Here is a 27,814-nt window from a genome sequence, read left to right as displayed (position 1 = left end):
TGGGACCCAGGAATTTGTGCCTTAAATACATTTTATGCATGAATTTATTTTTCAGTAATATCTGTGCCACATGGAAATTACTGAAGGGTGGTGGGTTGGGTTGGTTTTGTTTTTTTTTTTTTATTGCCAGGTGTGAAGCAAGGGGCCTTCAGCAGCTCTGCAGCTTTGTTATCAGTTTTTTTGAGGGATCTTGCCAGCAGGCAGTTGTAAAAAAAGTTTGTTCTCCAGAGGTTTAGAAATGTTTTGTCACAAGTGCCAAGTTCCAGAGACACTTCTGCTTCTCAAAAGTGCACGTAGGAGGGAGCGATGATGTCATACAACCTTAATTTTATTTAACCTGGCTCCCAAAGAAATCAAAACTTCTGTTTCATAGAGGCTTAAAATGTGTAAAGCAGGAAATTCGATACTTCTGTTTCAGCCAAGGGGTTTTAAGATTTTTATAAGTCACCTGTACAGCAAGAAAGTGCCTGAACTGGTGCCTCCCTCTGTGTGAGCCCAGAGGTTTTCCTGTGCTGTTTGGCAAGTGAGCAGACATGTAAATCATGTCCAGACACAATCTGTGCTGTTCCTCATTCAGCCAGTAGCTGAAGATGTGAGCAGTAGTGAGGTGCAGGGGAGGGATCTGTAAATATTTATTTAGGAAAGGAATAAGATTTAGGATTGGTGTGTAAGGAACACACCTGGATTTTTGTTCTAGTTCTTATACTTGATGATTTTTCCAGCAAATATCTCCTAAAAAGCCTAAAATGCATTAAAGAATTATATTAGATTCAAGAAAATTGATGTTGTAAACCTCTTTTCATTTGTAGTGAGAACTATATAGGAAGTGCTTGCCTCTAGCCAAGCCAATCCACTTTTAATATTGGGTGCACCCCTGATAGATCCAGTTATCACAGGAATTCAGGGAAAAGGCTCCTTTAGTTAGCAGAATCTTGACTATTTCTTGTCATGAGTTACTGAGTCTTCTAATTTAGAAGAAAAAGTTCTTTCTCTTGGTAACCGACACTTTACCAGGGGAAAGAGTTTCAGTGTGTAGCCATCTGCTTTTGAAAGGAAATGAAGCAGAAATGCTTCTGAGTTCCTCAGCTACCAGTGTTCTGCTGCTGTCCCTGTGCTGTTTGAATATGACTTGACTGCAAACTGTCAAAAGTACCTGAGACTTATGTTCTGCAGGAATGGCAGCGTGAGGTAACTGGCTAAAGGAAACTGCTCTGATTTGTGTGTGAATTCAGTAGTTACCTATCAGATGGTGTGAAGGGAGTGCACAGTAATGATGACCCCTGAGGGGAAAAATAACAATCAACCAACCAAAAAAAAAACCCAGCCAAATAACCCCACAACACCTAAACCTGACCAGTATTTCATTACTTAAAAACAGGTAAGCATAAGGTGCCAAACTGCATTTGCTGTGTAGTCTGTTTTTGAGACTTGACTAACCATAAATGCAACAGTCATTTATTGCTTTTGTTTAAACTTAAATGTTCACAGTTTTAGAAGATGCCTGTTGAATTTCTGTGTATTTCTGTGTTTATAACTCAGATCTAGTGGTAAAGACTCCTTATTTATTCAAGAAACTAAATTCTCTTGCAGCCTGAAAGGCCTGACCTGCTTTACCATCATCTAAAATTTGGTAGAACTGAAAGAAGGTTTTTGTAGTGTCAGCATTCTTGGTGCAGGAAGCCTCTTAAAACTGCAGATTTTCTTTTGCTGTCTGTTCTTTCCAATTTGGCAAATATTGCCTTTCCTTTTGCTTTTTCTCCCCTTCCACGTTTAGTGGAGCTGAAATGAACACTGCTGGTTTTCTGTTTGACAACAGCAGACTCAACTTACATAATAGCTGCTTCTCATGCCAAGACACTCTCGTTGATGCTGGTGCATAAACAAGGTCAGCTGAGTACAGGGAACAGGGTATTCAGCTGCTGCTGAGGAACTGTGGTATTTTTGTGGGTCACCAGAAATAGCTGCGCTGCTGAAATAATTTCTCGAAGGACTCGTGAGGGTTTACTCTTAAATGCTGTGGAACAGAAGATGATAGCTGTGCTACTGACCTGGGAAAGAGCTCACCTAGTAGCACTTCAGTGGCCTTTCATGCTGCCAGAACATGGGACTTGTATTTAATAGAAGGTGTTAACCGTGCCCTGAGAGAGCAGAAGTTTGCTCAGTATCCTGATACAGCAAAACTTCAATCTGTACAGCCCTCACAGGTGGGTTTCTTCAAGGACAGTAGGAGTGTCACAAACTTAAATGCAGTGGCCAAACACAGTCTGTTCCCTACACAGACCAGCAGCTGTTTTGGGGTACTCTGTTTCCCCAGCAGAGATCAGTAAAATGAACCCAAGCCATTTCCATGCTGCTGGTTGGAAGAGGGAATGGGAAGGCTGATGGAAGGCTCTGGCTGGTGCCCAGTGCAGCCAGAAGACTTGACAGTTCCTTCACATGTTCTTTGGCCCAAAGCCAGGGGTTGTCCTCTCTCCCCTTGCTGCAGCACAGGCTGAAGTTATGGGTCGTGCTAAAGGCTTTTCCTCAGGAAAGCAGTGCATGCAGCCCCATCATCATTTATTTCTCACAGGTTAAAGACATTTTTCTGCTTCTCAAGACTTTTGTTATAGGAGATTTTAGAGTTTGTATTATACAAGTTAAGCGTGTCTATCTACTAATTTTGTAAATGAGTTCTCTTCCTTGGCAGTATCCCTAATCCCATTCTTCTTGCTGGCATCAGGAAATAAATTTGGCTTGTGGTACAGTTTGTAACTTGGAGCAAGAATTAATCCTCCTCTTAACATTGTAATAACTTTAAAGAACCACTTGCTTAGAGTTAAAAGAGGTCTTTGAACCGGAATCATTAACATCAAATATTTAACAACTTGCTGCTGCTTGCTTTTCAGAGGTCTCTCCCCACATAGTCATTTTAGAGATTAATCCCTTTCTTATTTAGATAATGCTATTAGCTTTTCCCGTTTCATACTGAGGAGTTTATGCACTTTCCTTTAGAAGTCTCAAATGTCTCTACTTTTGTCTCCAGATTTTATGAAGTCTAAGGTGTCATTTCTATTTTCATTCTAATCCTTGAAGTAAGTGTGAATCTACTGTAACTTCCAGAAATAATGTACACTGCACAGATACTGCAAAAGTCCTGGGACAACAGAGCATCTCATGTTCTTTAGCTCTCTTTGGGTCTCTTGAGATTTTTATTTTGTTATCTTGGAGAAGTTTCCATGTTTTGTTTTAGCAGGTGATTTTTGGTCTTGTGGCTAAATTATCTATAATATTAATATATTACAGATAGTAATAATATTAATGTCTATCATGTATTGTGAGATGGTTTCCTGTAGTGCTTTGATGTGTGACAGTACTTTTCAGATAGAAAACATTCTGGTCTTGGGATCTAAAACTGCAATGAACTGCACCTCCTACCTCATGTAACCTGGGGAGGGGGGCAGACTGTGGTTGTGTTTTGAGGACTGGAAGGGGAAAAGAAAAACCTCCTGTCTCTGGAGGCCCAGTGCAGACAGAGCTGGGCAGTGGCAAGTGCTGGCCCAGCTGCTGCACTGCTCAAGTGTCACCTTTCTGACAGTGGCAGAGGCACATCCTGAGAGGGAGGAGTTTGAGAACAGGACAAGCGTGTGGTGATGTATCTCATTAATACTATTTCTGTCCCCCAGTCTTGGCTGTGGGAATTCCTGCACCAGGTATTTCTGGTACTTGCAGCTCTCAGCAGTTGGCATGTTGTCCACAAAGATGTTTCCCTCCTGCAGCAGGGATTTCTCCAGCTTACCTGCCCGTTCTTCTGGAGAACCACAGATATGCTTGTACAGGAGGGGATGATCAAGTGAGGCTTTTTGTGCCTATTTGATTATTTAATAGGAAAAAAAAAATCACCTGAGTCTTGTCTGGCAGCTCTATTAACTAATTCAGATGAAATGGCATCAGCCCCATGTGACAGATACCTGTCAGATCCCATGATTGATCACTTGTTCCCAAGACAGTTGCAACCATAAATCTTGATCTCCCAAGTGCAGAAATGGTAACTTGAACTCCCTTGGAGTGTCAAGTCCCATTTTTCCAGAAGGATACTCTGTTATTTATATCTGAATTCAGTCTTGGGAATTATAACTTGTATATAGCGAGTTACTGAACGAGTTTTTAATTTTAGTGCTTTTATAGTCAAAACTTGACCTGCCTGCTCTATAACATACAATGATATGATGCAAGTAGTACTTTCTTCTAAACTGCACTTTAACAGTAGCTATAAAACCCAAAAGTGATTCCAGAATGAAGATGTGTATTTTAGAGCAGTGGTGGTTGGTGTTACCATAAGTTACCTTCCTCTTCCAGCTTTCTCCAAGTTGTTCAGAGTTAGTTCAGAGCAAGTAAAATAAGCTCCTGTGCTAAACTGCTGAGGTTAAGCTTGCTATCCTCTTTCTCCTAATTGTAGATTGCTGGTTTGCAGTCTATGGATTCTTTAGAGTAGCAACTGTAACTATATTTAATACTGCTATATAGAGTGGGCAGCCCAACCAGAAGCTCCTAGGAAAAAAGGGTGAAAAACAGTATTATAGACCAGGTCTACTGAGGCTCCTTACGCACACTAAAACTAACTTCATTTTTAATACCACTTCATTTTATCAGCATTTATAATGGCAGTCAGGGGGTGTGATAAGTTTTGGGGTTTAAATGTCTACAGTAGAGAAGTTAATCACATTTTGATATGCCAAGATGAGCTTCCAAAGTTATGTATAGAAATTCAGTAGTTTAACTTGATGGAAATAAAGATGCAGTGAGGAAACTAGTTTTCCACAGGATGGTTTTGACCATCTAGCTTGTTTTTAAATTGCCTGTATACAGAAGTTGATGTTCTGTGAAAAATGTAAGAAAACTCCTTCTTTCAGTAAGAAATACAGCAGAAGGTGCAAGGATATTGCACAGCTCTGCACAGAAGAAAACCAGAACCTTGACACTTCTCCATGAAGTTTTCCTGCAGACTCAACACATTGAGTCTCAGCCTTGACACTCACAAACAACAACTGTAGAAGGAATGGTGATTAACATGTTGTGTTAACTTGTGTAATGCTTCTTTTTCATCTCTCTGTAAATAGGGGGCATAAATAATAGTAATATGCTAATAATGTATATAAACAAGCTTTTTCCATAAAATTGCATGTACTTGTGTTATAGAAAGAGGAATCCCTTCATCTGATACTGCTCTATAGAGAAGGGCTTCAGTAAACTGAGAAGTGACTGGTCTGGTGCACTGTCTTTATGTAGCTTTTGTTGAATCACATGAAAGGAGTTGCCTGTTATTTGCCTATTTAATTCCAAAGTTCATTTTCATATTGGTCTGTTAAGAAAAACTAGTGGAATTTCAGTAATCTGCATAATTCTATCCAGTGGCATATGAAAATGAATAGGCTTAAAAGAATAGTCTACAGACTGTAGTGTGCAGCTAAGCATATTCTGTGATGCTGCTGCACAGGGAAGACAGGAGTATGTGGAGGCTTTAGCATCAAGCAACTGTTAATAAGAATTAAATATCAGTAAGTGATGATTTGGTTCTACAATTAAGACCTTGTAGAATATAAAACATCACTGATGACTTCAGGTGAATAGGATGATGGTATAGGTATTAGACAGTGGTCACAGCTGTTTCATATTCCTCCAGAAATACTTCTCTGACATTCTGTCCAAAAAGTATTTGTTTGTGGGTTGTTTGCTGGTGAAAGCCCAGGGGTCACAGCATTGGGGCTCAGGGTGATACCCACCTTACCTCATTTGGAGTCCTCATTCCTTTTCTATATTTTAAATCTTGTAATGCTACCTTGTATCTCTGTTTTTCAAAAATCTTGAACCTAAAATGATATTTTGGATGGAATATATAACAGAGAAATCAGGTAATATCTAAAGTTTAGTATCAGAATCCATCCTGTTAGCTTTGGCATTGAATTGGAGAGAGTAATCTAGGTACTTCTGATGATCATGTTGTTCAAGATAAGCCCTTCAACTTTATATGAGGAAAAGGTTCTGTCCTCACTTTAAAGCCCAGAAGATTTGAGGCAAAATTGAATACCAGGGTCATGGGAATGTGAGCACTGGTGATGTGTGCAGAACACATCCAGTGCAGCAGCAGCTGCTGGAAGGAGACCTCAGTTACTGGGTAGCTGCTGTGTTCATTAGTTTGTCAGTAGCTGGGGGATTTTAGAGCCAATCATATATTTTATATGCATACCACTTAAAGTTGGTCTCCTTTTTTTCTTTTTTTTTTTTTTTTCTTTTATCCTGTATTTTTCTTTCCCTTTAGCACTGTATCTCAGCCTGAAATACTGGGTTCAGAAACTGGGTGCTAGGTTTGCTATCACTTCAAGGTGCTGAGTATACAGAAGTGAGCTCTAAAAAAAAAAAACAAAAACAAAGACGTTTCTGGCCTGTGACAAATCACAAAAAGTATTTTGAGGTTTACTTACCTTGGTCTTCCTCTGTGGAGGTGTTGATTTTTTTCATCTATTGCAAATAAATACTGCTTTTGTTCACATTTTCTAAATATACTGGTTGGTCTTGCTTCTCTGTTGCATAAAAGCAGAAGGGAAAACAAAATGTTTTGCTGCCAGAAATGTACTGTGGATCCATCTTGGAAATTAAAATGCCAGAGGGATTTAGCTCCTTTACAGGAAAATACCTGTTGTACCTTGGTTAAAAGTTTGTATCACCTATACCATATTGTAGTATATATTAGTGTACTGCTTTAGAGGGAGTGCCTTGTTTCTTTTGAGTAATCTGCTCATTAGAATGTTTAACTTTTCAAAAAAAACTAATTCCCATACAGAAATGAATATATTGTTAATACCTTCTAGTTAGTGTAACTTCATATGTAAATAAAGCTGTTTGTAAATATGACTTTGCACTTATTTGGAGTCTTTTTTTTTGTTTGTTTCAGGGTGCAGTCTCTGGGTCAGTTCAGGCTTCAGATCGACTTATGAAAGAACTCAGGGATATATATAGATCACAGAGTTATAAAACAGGTAAAATGCCTCAGATTGCCCTTCTTGAAATACACTTTAATAGAATTCTCTTGGCAAATACTTCTGCTAATCCTTCTGTGTTTTGTTGTCCTATATGTGTGTGTGTGTATATCCGTGTGTGCACATATATAAAAATACATAGATAAATTAGATATAATCTCATTACATAAAGTACTGCATTTGTGGAGAAAAGAAGTCAGGGTATACATATCCTGTAAAATGTTCTTTCTTTTTGTTACATAAAGTCTTGTATGAGAATCAGTAGGATTGGTGTAACTGTGAGAGTGCTCTTGGGGTGGATGACTACAAAGAACTCAAGATTACTCCTGTGGGACTTGAGTTTTCAGAACAACCTGAAAGGTGTGTAGGGCAGAGGCTTAAACCTCTCCTGGAGGGTAGTGCTGCTCACAGGAACATGTTTGCTGTAGAGGGATTTGTGTTCGACAGCATCAGATTTACTTATTATGTATGACTTAACCTTAATTATGCTGCTGTTACTTCTGTTATTTTGTGATGGTGTTAATCTGATCCTAAGCTCCATGTATTCCTTGGAACAATTATACAAATGACAGTAGAAAACAAGCTTGCATTTTAAATTCCTTAGAACAATGAACAGTGATTATCTTTAGGTGGGTGGTTGCCTGTTCCAGTTGTTCCCTGTAGGGCCTGTATCTAAACTAGCTCAGCAAAGGAATCAGCTTATTGAATTGTCTGAGTGCTACCATGCAAGAAGTAGAAATTACATAGATTTTGGGCAACTTTTATTCCTTTAGGCCTGCCAAAATGCCCCATTAGAGAGTCAATCTAAACTTTAATCATCTTTTACTCTTCTGAACTTCTCCCCAGATTTATTTCTAGTGGACTTAAATCTCCCTTGGCAACAGCATTTCAATCTTGTGTAAAAGGACAGAGGTGAAGAGCCGATAGGCTCCTGCTTTGATTCGTCATATTTAACTCCTAGTAAATTGTTTTATGTGCTGAAGTACCTGCAGAGAGTGGTAAAATGTCCAAAGTATAAATTTGAGTAGGTAACCCAGTGTACCTGGTGTGGATCTAACACAACCTACTTCTTTTAGGCTTTATTGCAGCCGAGTGCTTGCCAGGGTGCCCTAATCACCAGCCATCCGGTGAGGGATGGATTAGTGGGTCTGGGGAAGAGCCTGGAAATAGAGCTGTATTAAGTCACGAGGGATCCTTTCCTGCCCATTTGTGTTCTTCAGGGTTGTTTTTGTGACCTGCCTGTAAAGGCTGTTGTGTGGAGCTTCCTCACGAGGTGGCACAGGAGCCCCTGCAGTTGGTGTAGTGTAAGGTGAGGATTTAGGCTGTTTAATAATGCCATTTCTTGGCCTTGGATTAATAACAACTCTTAACTAGTTGCAAAAGACTGAATTATGAGGAGAAGCAAATCTTGCTAAACTGTACAGAAAGCTGAGGTTCTGAAGTGTGAGTGTAGTAACTGACTGTGGCTTGTGACCTGGGAATCTGTAAGAAGCCTGCAGCTGGGTGCCTCACGTTCATCTCTAAAGCATGTTAATGAAGTAGTGTCAGGTGGAGGCTGGCACTGTAAAGCTGGTGGTAATCCTGCTTTGAAACACTGTTCTACTGACACACTTACTAAATTTTGCCAGTAAATGGTGCTGTTTGTTATAAAACTTACCTGCATTCACTCCTTATGGCTTCACTTAGCCTTTGACCTTGAGCGAATTTAAGGATCGGTTCTTTCCTGTGCACAAAACCTTTTATAGCCTAGTTCTGCCTTTTGTGAGATAACTGTCACCGTGGGTATGGTAGGTAGCTGGCTTTTTTTAATGTCATTTTTGTTCTGACTACTTGTTCCATGGACCATTTTTACCTTAATTTAATTTCTTCCAAAATTAAACACGCAAAAGAAACCATTGTGAAACTTAAAGGTTCTGGTAATAGTTGCAAAGGAATTTAACACTCCTTTCATCTTTTGTAACACAAGGCAGAAAGTCTAAGCCTGATTTTTAGTTGGGAAAGGATCACTTTATTTAGTCTGTGTGAGGTTACATGTTTTTAGGACTGACAGTAGGACTATACTGGGAGTTCTGAAGGGAATAATATTTGTAGCAATAGTCCTTTACATTTTTTATTTTCTGTTAAAATGTTTTATAAAAAAAAAGTATTAAAACACACAGTGAGGTCTTCAACAGCAGAAGTGTATTGAGGGTATCCATTTTAGAACTCAAGTTCCTTTATCAATTGAAATAATACTGTTGGAGTTAAGGCAAAAGATGACAAGCTTGCTCTCAACAGCAAAGCTGCTTATACCTGGGCAGTCTAGGTGAGGGACTGCCCTTAAAGAAACCAAAAATAATCTTCATATGAGCTAACAGAAGCAAAAAGCACTCCAGCAAATTTATTCTGCTGTGAATTAGACAGTTTCATTAACCTGTTTAGGTAATGCAAGTCCTGCGAAGTTCCAAATATGAAGTTGGAGATTCACAAGGGTCTTAATGTAATTTGGGAGATTGGGAAAGGAAGGGGAGGGTCAAAGAATTTAGAGCTATCAAATGAAATCTTTTTATACCTTTAGCAGCTGTGTTGTTCATATGTAGTGATGTCCACTCACTGCTTTTATCCAAAGACTGTATAGGAGTTACTTCTAGATGTAGTAAAGTTGTCGTAAATAATGCCTCTATTTTGGAATGAATTGTTTTTCTTACCTTTTAATTACTTAATTTTTTGCTTGCATGGTTCTGTGTGCTTGTTTTTATTTGATCACCTCTACAGATGGCCTCTTAGAGGAATAAAACAAAACAAAAAAAAAAACCTCTTTAAGCACGGGGGAAAGTGTGTGTTTGAGAGGAACTTACCTTGATTCCTTTCCTACCTGAAGGACCCCTCAGAAACTGATGTTAATCAGATAAATACTTCTTGACAGGAACTTTTTTCCTCTTACTGTCAAAACTAAGAAAAAAGCATATGAACTGCTTTCAAATAACGCCTCTTGATTATTAAGAAACCCCCAAACAACCCCCCCTCAACTTTGCATAGTGTTGTTAAGAAGCTTCTGTCTGAAGACAGTGAGCCACCATGCTGCTGTTCATGAGGAGATACAGGCACTATTTGTCTCAAAATGTGGGTGCTGGAGTGGCTGATGAAGTCTCCTGCTGTTGTGTCAAGGCTCGTGCTGGTCAGTGCTGAGCTGAGCCTGTCTCTCTGAAGAACCCTTTTGCAGCCTCCAGTTTAGGTTCAGCACAGCTCTTCAGGGCAGCACAAGTCACTCCTTTGGGGAAGGTGGCAAAATGTGTGGGCCTTGGAGCTGAAGGACCGGTCCATGAACTTCAGGGGTGATGGGAGGAATGGAAAGGAGTAGGGCTGGAGGCTTGATGAATGAACAAGCTATGGAGTTCTCTTGTGGTCTGTTGTTTAGGGTAGTGTCAGGATCCTCACTGTAACTTGTTCCATTGTTCCAACATAAGTATTTTATACTTATGCTGGTGCCAAAGCTGGAATACTGAGAGGCTGCTTCTTCCAGCCTTTACTCCCATTTGGATGCAGGTGGAAGAAAATATTCTGGATACAACAGTGGAATAGATTCATCATGGATGGCAGTTGACAATGAGCAGAGTTCTGAATGTCAGCTCTTTCGTTGTTACATCAGAGCAGTACAAATTGAAATTCTTATAATTCCCGACTTCCACTTACATGAAGGTCAATCAGAAAATAGTGTCCTTGGATCTGGGGAATTGGAAAAAGGCCTTAATAGCTCCTTCAGTTCATCCTGGAACAGAAATGTTGTGTCTCTGAACCAGCTGCTGATTAAAAGGGACATGGAGAGGACGCTGAGGGAGTGTTCAGGCCTAAGTTGTTGTTCTAGACATGGAAAACTTTGCAGTAATGCTCTTGGCTGTGCTACCTTGTACACTCAGTAAGGAGAAACAGGCACGGGTTCTTTACCTTGTTTACTGAGTTCTGAAATGCTTTAGAAATAAGGGTGTCTGGACAGTTTGAGATGTCATCTGTACTCCAAGCACCAACGCTTCTAAGTTTTGACTGCAAGATTATCTCTATTCTGGAGTAATAAAACTCAGAAATAGATAATGCCATTCCTTGGAGGGAATGTGGTGACTGCACTGTGGTGGTTGTAGTGCCTTCAGAATTCCTTGGTAGGTTCCTGATTTGCATATGTTTTCCAAATAATTACATCATCAGCAGAGATGCTGTTAAATATTAGGCCAGGTAACAAGTTTTAACCCTAATGGTTTAGTGTATATACATGAATAGTCTGTGAGGAATGAGATTAGACTTTAGAGCATGACTGATACTATGTTCTAAATCTTGTCTAATGGGTAAAGATTTATGGCTTTTTCCTGGGCTGCTTGTGAATTTATGCGGAGAGGAAGCTTGAATATGCAAGCAAATGGCAGATAACTTCCCTCCTTCCCTGTGAGTGGAATGCACAACTATTGTGGAACATCCCTAAAACAAACAGACCACTGGAAATCACCAGCTGGCTCCCACAGACAGCAGTTCCCTCAGTGCACCTTTCTGGCTCCTTCAGTCAGCTGTTGGGAATGTGCTCCATCCCATGCAGTATCTTCTGGGTTTCTGCTCCATACCCTGTCCAGTGTCCTGTCCTGGTGTGCCAGTGCAGATGAGAGCCTGTGAAATCCAGTGCTGCATACTCAGACTGTGTGTTCAGTGTCTTAAAAGCATGTTGGTCCTGTACTGGGTGTAAAATACACTGAGTAAAAAGCAAGCTGGACTTGTAGTTGTGGAAAGTCTGAAGGGGAAATGGTTAGGTGTCAAAAAACCATTTTGATTAATTTTTTTATGGAAATGAAAAGACTTTTTTCCTTGTAGTTGCTCAGAAGTGCTTCTGCTATTTGTAGTAGAGGAAGAGTGTGCTGCAGTGACAGTATCTTACCCATTGCTTACATCTCCTGACAGTATTTGTACTTAAATGCAAAGAATGTTTTTGCTGTGTTTTACCTTGTAATGCTTTTAGTGCATAATTAATCCCATTAATATTTCTACAGGGATATATTCAGTGGAACTGGTAAATGACAGCTTGTATGAATGGCATGTTAAGCTTCTCAAGTAAGTTATTCAAGTTTTTTCATATTCTGAACAATCTGTTTTATTATTGCTGCAGAGATTCTTACTTTAGATAAATGAGAATCTCTAGCCAGAGCATATAAAATAGTGTGTTACAGTAGTAAAAGTAGTAATGATAACTGTAGCCACTAAATAGTGGCTCTAATTCTGATATACAGGAATGTGTAGATATGGAACTGTAGTAACTGAGCTGGCAAAAAGACAAACCCTCTTTGCACTGCCAACGCAGTGTGTAATCCAGTAACTGTCATTACTGTTCAATTCTCTAAAACTGCTCCAAAATATGAAACCTTAAATGATGAACGGGGTTTTTTTCTGGAGTTTTTAGATGGTTTTATTTTTAGTTGTTTTTAATGTCAAGAAAATGCAATTTTTAGTTTCATTCAAGATGTAAGAAGGAACAGAACTGTCTTAGTGTCATTAGTTCTTTATTTCTACAGTTGAACAGACATAGGACTGAAACTTTTAGATATCACACAAATGTGAGTTACATAATTATATATAATTTGTCTTCTCTCATCTCCTCGTACACACAATGAAAAGCAGTACATAACTCATCTTGTTGTGTCCATAGTCCAGTAACTGTAATCCTAGAGGTGTTATATTGAAATTATTCCTGGTAAGAAGACCATCTGCCATCACACAAGGTACCCTGTAGAAAGGAAGAGCCTACCCAAACCATGCTGGGGGGCTGCAAAAGATGGCAGTGGATGAAGGAACTTCCCTCAGCTGAGATCTGTCCTGGTGAATCAGGACAAGGACGTGGCTGTCCCAGCACAGTGGTGACCTGCCTGTAGGACTTGCTGCTTTGTCCTAGGGGTGAGACTTGTACAGCTGGGCCACCAGCTGCTGAAACACAGGTTTTTTTTCCTCCTCAGTGTAATCAGGGGCTTGTGAATGTTTTGGAGCTGAAAATGGCAGGAATGATGTGTCAGAAAAATCTGTGTCATGTAACAGGAGGCTTTTTCTGTCGAGCACCTCTAACAGTGCTCAAACCACTGTGCAGTGGTTGGAAACCTCTGTTGGAGTGCTGGGAACAGGCCTCATTTTCTGCCTTCAAGAAAGAGAAAATGGGCTGGATGCAGCAAATGCTTTCCAGAATGACTAAGAATAAGTGTTGTGTTTGTTCATCACGGCAAAAAGTGTCTGAAAACAAACAAACTGTGCAGACTGGCCAAGGGGGTAAATGTCAGATAAAAGAGCCCATTGGAGTGAGGAGCAGCACTGTAACTAGAACAAGTCACACTGACAAGCTATGGCTGGAAACGAGAGGTTTCTAAGCACAGAAGATTTTTCTTCTGAACAACTTCAGACTGGAAGGATGGGGATAAACTGCCCAAGTAATTCTGGAATGGGATCTCATAACTTTGTGATTCCACCTGTAGCAGAGGATTGGCTTTAATAGCCTGCCAGTCCCTTTAATGTATGCTTTGGGCTTGCTGCAGGTGTTTTTTGACTAGTCTCTCTTAAAAGCTGATGGGGTGTCAGAGCTTGGGTGGGATTGACCCAGTAGTGACTGAATTAATGATCAGGCTGCTCATCAGCAGCATTTTGCAACAAGCAGTTGTTGAAATTCTGCTGAGCAGAAGCTGCTGGATTTAGTATTTCTGCTGATGCAAATTACTTTTAACAGCTGATGCAGAACTACAATTACATATTCCATAAAGGGTTCACTAACTGTGTACTGAAAACTAGATGACTACAGTTCTCCTGTTAATTTTTTTTCCCCTCTTTTTTTGAACATAGATTTCCAGTGAACTGAAGAGAATTAAAAGTGCTCTCTTCAAATAAACAGCTTATTTTGTGCTGTGTTTAAATAACACTTGATAGCATTGGGAATGTAGTGCATTGCAGCAAGCTTTCAGGCTGACCTCATGGCACAGTGTTTACTTTGTAAAAGGAGCAAGAATTTTCTAGAGTTCACCTTAGATTTCAGTTTGTAAACTGTAATTACATAAAGGAAGTCTTTGAGAAGAATTCCTGTTTACAGGTAGTGAAAATGTTAACTACATCCAGGACCTCCCCCCCTGCTTCTCTTACAGGGTTGACCCTGATAGCCCACTGCATAGTGATCTTCAGTTCTTAAAAGAAAAAGAAGGTGTAGAATACATTTTACTCAACTTCTCTTTTAAGGTATGTGTCTGGGGGAAGAAATGCTGTGGTTAAATTTGAGGTTTACTGTGGAAAGTGAGTGAAGTGACCCTCAGCTGTTACTTGGGTAAAAATGGATCTGTAGCATAAAATGGGGGGGGGAAGGATACTGCACTAAAGCTTCCCAGAAAATGCTTCTTTTTTTCCAATACTGTGGAAAAGTGATTTTTGACAGAACTGAAAAATTGCACTATTTCAAATCTGATTTGCCAGATAAGGCTATTGAAATACTTTCTGCTTAGGAAATAATTTCTTAACCTGTTGGTTTTTTTTTATTATTCTTTTCAGGATAACTTCCCTTTTGATCCTCCCTTTGTGCGAGTGGTGTCTCCTGTGCTCACAGGAGGGTAGGTTTGAGTTGCCCTGCAGAAATTGTACTTTGTGGTAAAAGTGTCACAACTTGAAAAACTCTGTGCCTGCCCTACTGTTCCAGAACTGGCCTCTTTGTGGGTGGTTGAGTTGGTGCTTTGAATGGGTCTTGATCCCTGTGTTGCCTTAAATTTGCTGTATAGTCCCAACTGGTTCTCTCTTGCTGTAACACTGCCATAAAGATTTTGTGTAAAAATCCTCAAATGCTAATCCAAACCCACTACATTTAATCGACACCATTCTCCAAATGTCATGTAAAGCATGTTTGAAGTGCTGTCTGTGGCACAGAAACTCTTATATATCCATGGAGAGAAGATTAAATTCACCTTCCAAGGCTTTTATGCATCTTCTGGTGACAGAAAATGATACCTGCATTTGAAAATGCAGTCTGTGATAGCTGATCCTGATTTGATTTTAATTGCTGTGTGTCTTTTTTGAATTCAAGCCATGGTTAGTGCAGTTAAATAGCATTCATGAGGGGTGCTGCTGTCTCTAAACTAAAGGAGCAGAACACCAGAAAACACTTTGGATTCTCGTTTTGTTCTACTTGGGCTTTGTAGAATGAAACAAAGAATAGCTTTTCAGCAGTCATTTCCCTCTGAATGGTTTGAATGCCTTGATCCTAGAGCAGACCACATTTTGGGAGTGGTCAGTTCTACTCCCTCTGTCCAGGTTTTGTGGTGCTCAGGTCTTCTGCTGAGTCCCAGTCAGCACAATGCACGATGAAGTGTTATTGAAATTAGAAAGGAGTTTATAGGAAAAGAGCAAGCAAAGATCTGCTTTATCTCATTTGATTTATAGGTGCACCTGCATTGTTGGAAATTGTGTTAAATTTCTTTACAGAATTGACTGTTGTTGGCTTTTTTGAACTACCCATCAGTCCCATGTAGCGTAGCCATAAAAGGCAACTTTTTTCCAGTGTCTCTGAGCAGCTGTGCACACTAGATTAGTCACTGGTTTTAACCAAGTCTAGTTAGCAAACAATTTTTTTTTTTGTCTCACAATGCTAATCTTCTTTGCTTAAGAGTATAACATGGCTCACTAGTTACAATATATTTCTGGTTAAAGGGCATTTCAGCTTTATGAACAAGGAATTTAACAAACGAGCTGGCAAGAGCTAAAAGTGCAGTGAGCAGTTGCATCTTTTTACTAACTGCTGATGTCAAATATATTTTCTTTCACCTTTGTTTCTAGGTATGTCCTAGGTGGAGGTGCATTATGCATGGAACTTCTTACTAAACAGGTGAATACAGGCTCTGTTATCTGGATAATAACAAAACATGCTTTAAAATAATAAAAATAGGTGTTTTCCCTGAGTTGAAGAATTCCTGTGTGGAATAAATTACACACTCCAAAGGGAGCATGGTGGAATAAACCTCAGTCCCACAAGATTTGCCTTGCAGATCTTGTGTGAGATCTTCTTTTCTACCTTGGATGGCTTACAAGAGATCTGAGGAAGAGGCAGCAGAAGTGAGAGCACATCACCTTTGCATTCTCAGAATTTCTGTGAGGAAGCCAGTGTGAAGAGGGAGTTCTGGGGAACAAGACACATTGTTTTCTTTTCCAGAAGTCTCTTCAACTGCACAGAGTCAGCTCTGGAGAAGGGAGGAATACAGGAGATTCTAGGCATAGGTTATTCTTGTGTAGACAGAGTGATTCTAAATAAGTAAATGAATGAAGTAACTGTCTGCAGGCTCTGGCAGAAGCTCTTGTGAGCACTGGAAGGTAGAGCAATGGCAGAGATGAGCAATAGTAGTCGTGGGAGCAAAATTCTCACAGCTCAATGAATGACTTCATTAGATATCAGTCTTTTCTGCTTCTTGGAACAAGAAGTTGTAATTTCTGTTGTGATGTTGCTGAAAATGTGTAAGTGCTGTAGGAATGGAGCTTTTTTGTTCCTGTCTTGCTGTATTTTGGAAATGTGTGATTCAGCCTTTTCATTTTCCTTACAAGTTCTTAGTACTAATACTGTGTATCATTTTACAGATTTTCTGTGGAAAATAAAAGTTAACTGAAAACAAGTAGTTAAAAGTAAAACTGGAGTTCAGAAAAAAAAATAATCCCAAAGCACACATTCCAAAATAGATTTACAGTGTGAGCACAAGAAACAAGTACATGTTACATGTTAATATTCCCTTCCTCCTCCAGGGCTGGAGCAGTGCCTACTCAATAGAATCAGTCATCATGCAGATCAATGCCACTTTAGTCAAAGGAAAAGCCAGAGTACAGTTTGGAGCCAATAAGGTAAATGTGCTGTTTATCAATTACACAAATCACTGTTAGGCTTCCATTTCTTTGTTGACTTGCACAGATGTTTAATACAGAATTGTCATTGCAAATATATTTGCATTTTGAGTTGTCTTGATGTCTAGTGCATGTGTATGAGTATTTTAGAGGCAATTAAGAGTTTGTTATGTAATTATGAGCATATGAGTTAGATAAAACCTTGGGATGGGCAGGGGTTTTAAGTAGTTAGACTTTACTATCCTTGCATTGGCAAGGGAGGGAGGGAAGGAGGATCAGAATTGGGAGGATTTGGATGTTCTGGCTCTGAGAAGGGCTGTAGATGACATCCAGGATTACATACATTCATGGTAAGAAGTTCTCCTATTGCTGGAGACACCTGCAAAGTTTTATGAGAGAGGGAAAAATAATAATATGCAAATACTTCAAAGCTCACCATTCAGCATTAATTGAAAGCACAATTCAGTTCAAGTGTGCACACTGGTAACAGAGCATAACTTAAAAGACTGTGAAGAATTAAATGCTGCTTTCAAATTATGTTTTAATTTTTAAGACAGCAAAATTGTCGCTTGGGTGTCTGTTAAGTACCAGTTCAGGTAAGATGTAAAAGTTTATGATGACAATTCTGCCTAACCCAGCTGAGCAGGACAGAGTTATGGCAGGGATTGCCTGAAGCCTTCTGTTCTGCTCACACATGCTTCTGACTCACCCCAGGCTCTGAACCTTCTGACAGGAGGGGCCTTCCCAGCAGCAGGGCTCTACAAAATACTGTCATTATGACAGAGGAGAAATGAGAAAATAAGGATATTTGTCTTGACAACCTTGTACTGGAAAGCCAGAAATGTTCCTACATTGTGCATGGGTTTTATTTGTAAGCCCGCTGTAGAGTTTCCTTGTAGAAGAACTGTTCTTAAGTCTTCCATGTCTAGATGCAGGTTTTTATGTTGCTTTTTTTCTCCTTTCAGAATCAATATAATCTAGCAAGAGCACAGCAGTCCTATAAGTCACTAGTACAAATCCATGAGAAAAATGGTATGTATATTCTTGTGACTTTGTCCTTGTCTGCAGAGCACCCTGGTGTTTGGCCACAGAGAAACTGGAAGTGACAGTGTCTTATGTTGGCTTGGGAAGACCATGAATGGTGTTTCCTTCTCCTCTTGCACTAGGAAAACAAGAGTGCTTAAAGGAACTTGACTGCAATCATTGCAACTTCTCCAGTTTGCATGAAATGTTTCCACGTGTTTCTGCTGTTTCTTGAAAGGCAGCTCCATTTTGTTTTCAGCCAGTTGGTCTAGGAACTTTGTTGTTACTGTAGCTTTAAAAAGGACTTATTTATTAGTGAAATATCTACTGGGAGCTTGTCCCTTCCTTGAAAGGCTTTGTTTCAACGTGGCAAGACCTTAGTGCAGTAATCATTATGGAAGAGATAAAATGGAAAGAAAGACCTGAGACTAAAAAAATACAATAAGTCCAAGTGAGATGTCCTGGATGGAAAACTCTACAACAGAATAGGGAGACGCCTGTGTTTTTGTTTTTGTTTTTTTTTACCCTCTTCAGTAGTCTCTCTGCTGCATAAAAAATTGCTTCAGGTGTAATTGCATTTACTTGTGCCAGTATGAGAAGACAATAAATGACCTGAGGCTTTAAAAGCTTTAAGTAGCTTACAGGTTATGTAAAGGTAGTCAGCAGAATTGGTATCTGGTCTTGTGATTCAGGAGTTAGTCCAGTTACCTCTTCTGTGACGTTCTCTGATCTGGGTTGGATGCAGTGTCCTCTGGGAGTTCGTGTTGCTGTGAACACAAGGGAGTGTTTCAGTGTGACTGCAGTCAGAGCCTCAGTTTCCCTGCAGCTAAAATGGAACATAACACCTTCTCTGCTGTTGGGAGGAAGGTCAAAGATAATGACTTTAATGTGCTTTCCAATTTTATGATAGTTTGATCTTGCCATGAACAGCCTTTTGCTATTTTAGTTCCCTACAAAGGCCAGCATGGCTGTCTGTTTACTTCTGGCTGTGTGCTGGCCTAGGCTAGTGATCACTCCTGCATCAAGAGCTGTACACAAAGCACTCTCAGCACCTAATGCTGCTGGGAAAGGTGTCTTTAGCTTAGACCTGCTGCCTGCTCTCTGGGATGGCATTAATAGGCTCCATAGTGGGTATATACACGTTTAGAGGAAGTTTTGCTATAGGGGCTGGGAGAGTTAAGATTGGAGCTGTGGAGGTGGCTAGAAGAAGCTGTGCACTCTTGATCAGGTATGATTCAGCTGCTAAACATTCCAAATTGTGTCAGGAGACCAGTTATTCAACTGACATTTCAGAGCTTATTCCTCCAGGAAGATTTGCAGAAAAAGGATAAACTGTTCAACTGCTTGTGCATGCCTAACTCCACAGTACACAAAATGGGATTTATATAAGTGTCCCAGTGTAGTTGTGTTTGTATGTCTGTGCATTAAGTGGCTTGAAGGCTCGGGAGGTTTACCTCTGTTCCACTAAGTTTTGTCAGCAGTGTTCCTCCTTCAGCAGCTTCCTTTGTCGGTGTCCAGTTTGTCCAGCTCAGGATAGCTGCTGCCACAAAACCCCCCAAACTTGGAGATATTTAATTTGTACTCTCAAGGACTGGGTCTGATCCTTTACACATGCTTCATGTCCCACTGCTGACCAGTAGCATTTAGGGAACTGGGTCTCACTGAGCTGGCCTATGTTAAGAGGGCAGGGAGGAGCCAGATTAGGCTTCCTTCTCCCACAGATGGGAGGGTAAGATGGTCTGGAGCAGCAGTGTCAGTCCCTAACATGTCTCTGTTCTCCACAGGCTGGTACACTCCTCCAAAAGAAGATGGCTAACGCTGAGGACTATTGTCTACCTGGACCAATGTCAATAAAACAAGCTCTTTTTTATGTTTTCCAACACACAGACTCAAGCTATGAGTGCCCCATAACAGCTGTACTGAGGACTTTAGCTATTAGATAAGTTAGTGGATAATCTGTCAACTGACACATACAGTATAAGTTACAGCCTTACCATTCCGCTCTCCGTAGGTATCTGGACTGAGCAGTTTGGGCCTTTACCACATTTGTTCTTATGGATTAAGCATATTTGGGCCATGACCTCCCTTCTCCTTGTTTTTTTATTTGAAAGCATAAGCTCTCCCTACAGCAGGCTACCAACTTACTAAAGATCATTCAGTAGGAGTGAGTTGTTCACACACTTTTGTGTATTTCTTACCTTTTGCAAAATGCAGACTGCAGAGACTTGCGTTGTATTGTTTCATTTAAAGCCAAGAAGTTTAATACATTGTTTAATACTGTTTTAGGAAATGTCAGGTCTTGCAAATCACAGTAGTTTCTTCTGGTCTAAAATGACAGCGTTTGTAGTATTTCCAAATTAATGATATAGGAAAAACTCATGTATGTTAAGTCATTAAACATTTTTCATGGCTGTATGAGAATATGAACTGTTTATTGGAAAAGATGCTCTTTGTTTAGATTATGTTAATTTTTTGTTTAGGTTTGGGGGTTTTTCCCTTCTTTTTTTTTGTTTGTTTGTTTTTATGCAGAGCAAGGCTGTGCCAATAAAACCTTGTAACTAGTCACTTCCACTGGGGCATCAGAACTTGCTGGGCTGTTCCTGCTACTTGTTGGCTCAACCTCCTTAACAAGAAGAGCCGCAGTATGAAGCTTGAAGTTATTTAAAATACTAAAAACCTTTCTAGGTGTTCCATTTTATTAACGGGTTGTTGCAATCATTTGTAAACTAATGAACTTATAAAGTAATTGGCACAAATCGAGATGAAAGTCCTTGAATGAAAAATTTTTATATAAAAGCTACAATAAAGTACAAGAACATGTCATCCGCTTCAGAGGCATAAGAGATGTTGCCATAGTCATGACAGTGGTTTTGTTATTGAGAGACTAATGGGAACTGTTTGTTCTTTATTAGGAGACGAACCTGGGTCTGTGAACTTACACAATTTCATTGCCTTACAGAAATCGACTCTATTTTGGTTGTAGTTTTAGTCGTTAGGCCTTCGCACCGCTGGGGCCAAGCTGAGGGTGTGTTCCGTGGATTAAGCACTTCCACAAGTGCAGAAGCATGTTTTTGTTATGGTTTTGTTTTTGGTTTGTTTTTTTTTTTAGTTGACTATCAAACTTGTGCTCTTCTCTCTATCAGGCACCCGCGGGTCCTTGTGCATTTGCTTCTAGATCCAGTTTTTAGCTCGAAAGAAGCGATGGGCGAGGTTTGGCACCGCTTCCCGTGGGCGGGGGGTGAGGGACAGACCCGGCCCCGGCCGCCACCCGCCCCCGCCCTCGGCGCATGCTTCGGTGTGGGTTCCACTTCTCCTGGCAGAGTTCCTTGGCAATGTACAGTACTTTGTAAACTTGCATCAAGTTTATAAATAAAAAGCATTTTACGAAGCGCTGTGTCCGTGCTGGGGCCCGGGGGGTGAAGGGGGGGGACGGGGGTGGGGCGTGTGAGGGCGGGACGGGTCCTCCGCGCCGCTAGGGGGCGCCCTTGCGGCGGCCCGGCCGTGCCGAGCGGAAGCGGTATCTGTGGCGCGGGGCGGCGGGGCCGTGAGGCGGCGGGGCCATGGAGGCCAAGGGCGGCTTCGTGCTCGCCAACCTGGCCGAGGTGGTGGAGCGCGTCCTCGGCTTCCTGCCCACCAAGGCGCTGCTGCGCGCCGCCTGGTAAGGCCCGAGGCCGCGGGGGGGAGGGCGAGGCGGCGGCCGGCCCCGGTTGCCGGGGGCGGCGCGGCCGACGCGGGGTGTCCGTGCTGTGTTGCAGTGTGTGCCGGCTGTGGAGGGAGTGCGCCCGGCGGACGCTGCGGGCGCGGCAGCGCATCGCCTGGGTGTCGGCGCTGGAGCCGGGCCCCGCCGACAGCCACGCGCTGGTGCGGGCGCTGGGCCGCGAGCTCGAGGTGAGGGGCGGCGGGGGCGGGAGGGGTGTGTGTGAGGGGGTGTGGGTGCGTGTCTGTCAGCGCCTTCGTGCCGCCCCTGAACGCTCCACCCGCTCCTCCCAGGGGCCCGGCGCAGGGAGCGCGTTCGGAGGTTGTGAGCGGTTGGACAGTTCGGTGCTATGTGTTAGTTAATACACTGAGGGAAACGCCGCGGGTTTCCAGGTCAGGGCGCGTCTCTTCATCTCGGCGATCTCGTTAAGAGATAAACCCTTTTTAGCCCGGGAGACACAGGCGACATTGTAGGATTTCTCTGGCAGGATTCTTTTCCAGTGTTCACTAGTGCTAGATCTTCACCACAGAAAGATTCCTGTCAAGTTGTTAAGCACTAAACAGAGACCTCAGCAGATGAGTGTTAAACCAACGGGGACTGGAAAGGCCAGCAGCACCTCCACACTGTTCCCAGCGTCAGCGCTGACGAAAGCCAACAGCCAGGACTGGAAGGAGTTTAGACAGCGTTAAAACGAGCAGTCAGGGGGCCAGGCTGCAGAGCTGTCCTCGCTCGTGTGGGGCCTGGGTCGGCTCTGTGCCCGTGCTGCCCTTTCATTAGATCAGTCTGGGCAGTGCTGAGGCTGAGGGAGGTGTCCTGTTGTCTGACGGGAGCTCGGGGCGGGGGCCGGGGCCGTGTCCCCTCGGAGCGGTGTCTCCTCGGTTCGTGCCGCCGCTGTCTCTCTCCCTCCCTCCCTGTCCCCGCACTCCTTGTCCCGTGTCTCTGCAGAAGGTGCACGTGCTGCCCCAGACCGTGCTCTACATCGCCGATGCCGAGACGTTCAGCGGGCACGAGGAGTGTCACGAGCAGAAGAAAGGTAACACCTGGCCCTGACTCGCTGCCCTTTCCGGGAGTGCTCGGGGTGTAGGTGGAGCAGCGTCGGCTCAAAGGGAATTTGCCTGGTGTGAATTTCAGTGGGAAGTAAATCTTTTGCGAAAAGCAGGACCCCCTAGTCCTGCCTTTGTGATGTGAAGTAGCCTGCCAGGTGTGTGTTAATGTGCGCGGATCCTTTCCCTTCTCCGGAGGACACGGAGTCCCTGGTGCCGGCAGCCCTGTGCTCGTACACAGCTCAGACCTGTGTGCTGTTACCAGGGCGGCCGCTGATGGGCAGCATTGGCTCAACAGGACGGGGTTTCTGCTCAGAACACACTTTTACTTCTCTCTGATGTTTTCCTGTCTCTTTTTCTTATTTTAACAGCCAGGAAAAGAAACAGTAAAGAAACAGCACTTGCACTTGAAAAGTTGTTGCCAAAGCGATGTCAGGTTCTTGGACTGGTCACCCCAGGGATTGTAGGTAGGAGCAAAACGTGGTTTTTGTGAGAGATCAGCTTGGAGGTGTCTTCTTCCACCTTGTTCAGCACTGGCTTCAGTTCTAAGGAGTTCACGGTGTTGCTGCTCACTGACACGTGGAGCTTACTTTGTGTATTGCAGTCATAATTAAAAGGATTGATTTAACCGGTTAGGCAGCTTTTCCTGGCACTGATGTACTTACAGAATGTTTCTTGGATTTATGTATATATTTCAGTCATATTGTGACTGACTGTACAGGACATCCTTCGTATGTACCCGTTTGCTGTGGTCTAGCAGGAGGCACGTGCAGTAACTGGATAATTCACAGCCTTCCTTGGCAGGCTTTTTCTCATGCTTCCCTTTTTCATCATTAGAAAGTTGGGGTTTTATAGTTACTCACCCTAAATTCAACCCCCACGGCATAAGTAGGGTATTTGATTGTTACCACTACCATAACTGAATAATACACTCCCAGTATTTGTGTCAGTTTGGTTTATAGTCATCACACGCTTGTATAACACCTTAAAAACCTGAGCATGTTTGTGTGCCTGTAGAAGTTGGTAGGAAGACCCGTGCTTGTTTTCCTACTGTTTTATATTTGGTGTGACTGTGGGGAAATGTCCAAATATATCCATGTCTCCTTATCCAAAGTGACTTCAGCACAATCCATAGCCAGCAGGACTTCTATGTGTTTCATCTTTCCAAAAGATTCTAAAAAAAAAATCACACCAGTTTTCAATTAGATAAGTTGTTAGGGAAATAAGTTGTCATGTTTTACATCCCCTGAGCTGTTCAGCCTGTTTCAATTCTTGTTACAGTGTAGATGAAAGTATGAGAGTCCCTGAACACAAGATGCCTGGTTTTGTTTCCTTGCAGTTACCCCGATGGGTTCAAGCAGCAATCAGCCTCAAGAAATTGAAGAGGGCGAAGCTGGGTTTGCTCTATTGTTTCCCAAAATGGATGGGGTGAAAATTCACACCTTCCATTTTAGTAAAGATGTGAAGAACAGGGTCTTTGATGAAAATAAATTTGCTGAAGCAGGTATGTCCTTTTTCTCTCCTTCACTTGGGCTGTTGTGAAGTACTGTGCTACTCTTTGAGGTGCCAGTCTGGAGTGATGTGTGGAACCAGCAGCTTCTGTGCTGGCTCCAAGAGCCCCCTGGCTCTGTAGGGCCGCAGCTGGTAATTGTGCATCTCTGTTCCTCCCAATCTGTGGAGCATTAAGGTTAAGTTATCCTGAGTATCAGTCTCAGATTACCTCAGTTAGGTTCCAAGTGGAGTTGTTCAGAGAGTTGTTGGGTTTTAAGCAGCTTCTAATTGGTTAAAAATATTCCACTGGGAATTATTCCTGTCACTACAATTTAGAAACGAGTGGGGAAGAGCTGCTTCTCTTCTTCCCCAAAATGACTTTGCATTTAGATCCCAAGTTGGGTTTGTAGCAAGGGAAGGCAGAGCAGAAGACAGCATATTTCAGTGAATACAGTTCATATTCTTCACATTGTGTCCTCAGCAGAGTAGGTAATTCATGAAGACTAATGTCAGAAGGGTCTCTTGAGTCTTCTAGGAACCTGGGGGGATAGGAACCTGCCTTGGGATAGGAAAATTGCTGAAGTGTGGAATTTATTTCATTTTCAGATAAAGCTATTCACTGTATTATGGTTCTTGAATAACTCATATGCCTGGTTCTTACCTGTAAAGACTGTCAAGTAAAACTGAAGAGCTGTGGTAAAACTCACGTGCTGTGGTAAAGGAGTGGAAGGCTGGAGGAAGCAGATGCAGTCTGTTTTTTTCCTTGCAAAGTTCTTTCCAGAAATTCTCTCTCAGGTGGGGAACACAGCCCAGCTCCTGCCTGGGCAACTTGTGTCTTGCCTTCCCAATTGCAACAGAAAGCCATTACTAAAGGTGTGATTTCTTATTTGAGGAGAGACTAGGAAGGTTGGGCTTCAGGGCTTGGGATTTAAAAAGAAGAGAGGATCAGTGTTTGGTTTTGTTTGTAGGTCTGAAGAATAACCCAGATCTCCGTGTTGTTCTTCTGTTTGGCTACAACTCCTGGAAGTCTGGAGCTACTCGATTTCTTCATCAGATAGTCAATCCATTGAATGAGAAAAGTATCATCCTGGCTGGGGGACAAGTGGAGAGCTTCACATCACTGACCTCTGAGAAGTAGGTATCTTTTTCAAGGTAAATGATAAAAAGGATTTAAAATGGGAGAAACACTGCAGATCCGTAGCCGCCTAGTTGTATTAGAAATGCCCTTTAACAGGAGTAAAATGGTAATTTCTTTAAGAGAAAAATGTCACAACTGAAATGGTAATTTCTTTAAGAGAAAAATGTCACAACTGCTACACTGTGGCGTAGGCAGAAAAGCTGGAAGTTTTGTATGGCTGTGTTACCAATTGGATTCTGGAAACTCAACTAGGAGAAACCCACTGAAAAGGAGATTTCCAGCTTCAGATACCCTTTGTGTGTTTATTGCAGTCAGTGTTTAATAAATGATTCCCCATTGTGGCAGAGGCCATGGATGTGACCACGTGTTTGTGTATGTGCCTGGGTTTGGCTCACACCCCAGAGCAGGAGCTGCACACACACACAGGGCTGTGCCCCAGGAGCTGCCCTGTGGAAGGATGTGGCACTCCCAGGACTGGGCTAGATCTCATCCAGCTCACACCCCTTCCCTGCCCAGGACCTTGCAGGGCAGAGCTGGGCCCAGTTGCTCCAGCTGCTCTGCTGCACAGGCAGACAGAGCCCTTTGTGCCACTGGTGCATCCGCACTTGGAGCACCTCGTTCTGTGGAGCACATGCAGGCAATGCCCACAGGCTCCTCTCATGCCATTGTAGGTCTGGAGTTCATACTAATACCAACATGTTTCTTGCATCCAATTTTCCAGCTGCACATAACAGAGCTGGCTTTACATTAAGTGACTGATAATAAAACATTAGTGTGTAACTACTAAAACCTGTGTGACCTGGCCAACCAAGTTAAAGCAACATGAATATGGAACTTTACTGCCTGCTGCCCTGGTTTGATGTGTAAATGATGAGTGTATTTGCTTGCCTTAAGTTCAACTAATAGTTTAGTTGGAATTGCAGAGCTGTGACATACACAAACTGCTGAATTTGGCATGTATGAAACAGTAAGTTTATGCTTAATCCCCAATAATGGATGAGGAAGCTTTTCCTTGGGAAAGGTTGCTAAAAAAAAAATTGCTAAAATGCGAAGGCTTTGGTCTGTTTTTCAGCTGTGGGTGGTGTCAGAATCCCCTGAGCGTTGGCTCCTTTGAACCCCCCTCGTGCAGCAGCAGCAGCAGTTCAGGGGGTGGGCAGTGGTCTCCTGGAACGCTCTCTAACCCGCTGCCTGTTGCCCTGCAGTGCCCAGGCCCAGCCCGGGGACGCCTGCGGGGTGGTCGGGCTGGCCTTCAGCGGGCCCCAGATCCAGAGTGCCACCGTGCTGCTGGACCAGGACGTGGCCGACGAGAGGACGGCGGAGGCGGCCGTGCAGCGCCTCAAGGCCGCCAACATCCCCGAGCACAACACCCTGGGCTTCATGTTCGCCTGCGTGGGCAGGGGGTACCGGCACTACAAAACCAAGAGGAACATGGAAGCGGATGCGTTCAGGAAGTTTTTTCCAAACGTACCCCTCTTTGGCTTTTTTGGACACGGGGAAATAGGATGTGATCGAATAGTTACTGGGAATTTCGTATTAAGAGAATGTAATGACATTAAGGATGACCTGCTTCACGGTTACACCACCGTTATGACTCTTATTCATTTTGGTTCAACTAAAGCAAGCCAAGCATAAATAAGGTTTAATGCTGCAGTGAGCTGTTTGTTTCATTCCAGAGAGCTGAGAAGTCTGGAAGAGTGGACATCTTGCAGTCAGAACCCCCTTCCAAAACGTAAACATCATTTTGGTAATGTTATCAAGTCTTGTAGTTGCAATAGAGTTTAATATGCTATCTGCAGGAAAGCCTTGCATTTTGTGTAATCCCCTGTACACATCAGAATTGCAGGAAATTATACTTGATGGAATTCTGCAATTGAAGAAAGCCTCTTTCTTCCAAAATGAGAATGGTTTGCACGAATCCTAGAATATGCTGACTTGGAAGGGATCCACTGAATCATTGAGTCCAATTCCTGGCCCTGTACAGGACATCCCCAGGAATCCCACGATGTGCCTGAGAGTGTTCTGAAACTCAGACAGGCTTGGTCCTGTGACCACTTCCCTGGGGAGCCTGGTCCAGTGCTCAGCCACTCCGGGTGAAAAACTTTTCCCTGATATCCAGCCTAAACCTCCTGACTCAGCTTCATGCTGTTTCCTTGAGTCCTGTCACTGTCACAAGAGCGAAGAGATCAGTACCTGCCCCTCGGGAGGATGTTGAAGATCCTGATGATGTCTTCTCTCTGTCTCCTGTTCTCCAGCTGAACACACAAAGTGCCCTCAGTGTCCTCACATGGCTTCCCCTCAAGGCCCTTCCTCTTCATTGCTCTCCTTTGGACACTCTCTAATGGCTCAATATCTCCCTTACATTGTGTCCCCCCAACTGCCCCAATATTGAGCAGAGGCCGCCCCAGGGCAGAGCAGAGCGGGACAATCCCCTCCCTGATGCCCCCAGGACAAGGATGTCCCTCCTGGCTGCCAGGGCACTGCTGACTCATGGCCAAGTGGCCACCGACCAGGACCCCCAGGGCCCTTCCCACAGCTGCTCTCCAGCCTCTCATTCCCCAGT

The 27,814-nt window shown here is 42.7% G+C and overlaps 2 protein-coding genes across 3 annotated transcripts in view; both read left to right on the top strand.

Annotated features, from left to right (window-relative positions):
• The window catches only part of UBE2Q2 (ubiquitin conjugating enzyme E2 Q2), a 48,629-nt gene extending 27,356 nt beyond the window's left edge, over positions 1 to 21,273 (top strand). For both annotated transcript variants that reach the window (XM_027712179.2, XM_027712181.2), the window contains 8 exons: positions 6,929 to 7,013; positions 12,020 to 12,080; positions 14,141 to 14,231; positions 14,538 to 14,596; positions 15,813 to 15,861; positions 16,767 to 16,862; positions 17,828 to 17,894; positions 19,670 to 21,273. In XM_027712179.2, coding sequence (XP_027567980.1) covers positions 6,929 to 7,013; positions 12,020 to 12,080; positions 14,141 to 14,231; positions 14,538 to 14,596; positions 15,813 to 15,861; positions 16,767 to 16,862; positions 17,828 to 17,894; positions 19,670 to 19,701 — 540 coding nt within the window. In that variant the 3' untranslated portion in view covers positions 19,702 to 21,273. The remainder of the gene's footprint in view (positions 1 to 6,928; positions 7,014 to 12,019; positions 12,081 to 14,140; positions 14,232 to 14,537; positions 14,597 to 15,812; positions 15,862 to 16,766; positions 16,863 to 17,827; positions 17,895 to 19,669) is intronic.
• A 140-nt stretch (positions 21,274 to 21,413) lies between these two features.
• FBXO22 (F-box protein 22) lies at positions 21,414 to 27,129 on the top strand. Its single transcript, XM_027712184.2, has 7 exons — positions 21,414 to 21,543; positions 21,641 to 21,773; positions 22,528 to 22,615; positions 22,997 to 23,092; positions 23,965 to 24,129; positions 25,085 to 25,250; positions 26,457 to 27,129. Exons 1-7 carry the CDS (start codon positions 21,446 to 21,448, stop codon positions 26,884 to 26,886), a joined length of 1,176 nt encoding a protein of 391 aa, XP_027567985.1. The 5' UTR covers positions 21,414 to 21,445; the 3' UTR covers positions 26,887 to 27,129.
• The last annotated feature ends 685 nt before the right edge of the window (positions 27,130 to 27,814 follow it).

Source organism: Pipra filicauda, unplaced genomic scaffold (genome assembly GCF_003945595.2).
Source record: "Pipra filicauda isolate LSUMZ 115617 unplaced genomic scaffold, ASM394559v2 scaffold161_size1661140_pilon, whole genome shotgun sequence".
NCBI lineage: Eukaryota > Metazoa > Chordata > Aves > Passeriformes > Pipridae > Pipra > Pipra filicauda.
This window is presented reverse-complemented; position numbering and strand designations above follow the sequence as displayed.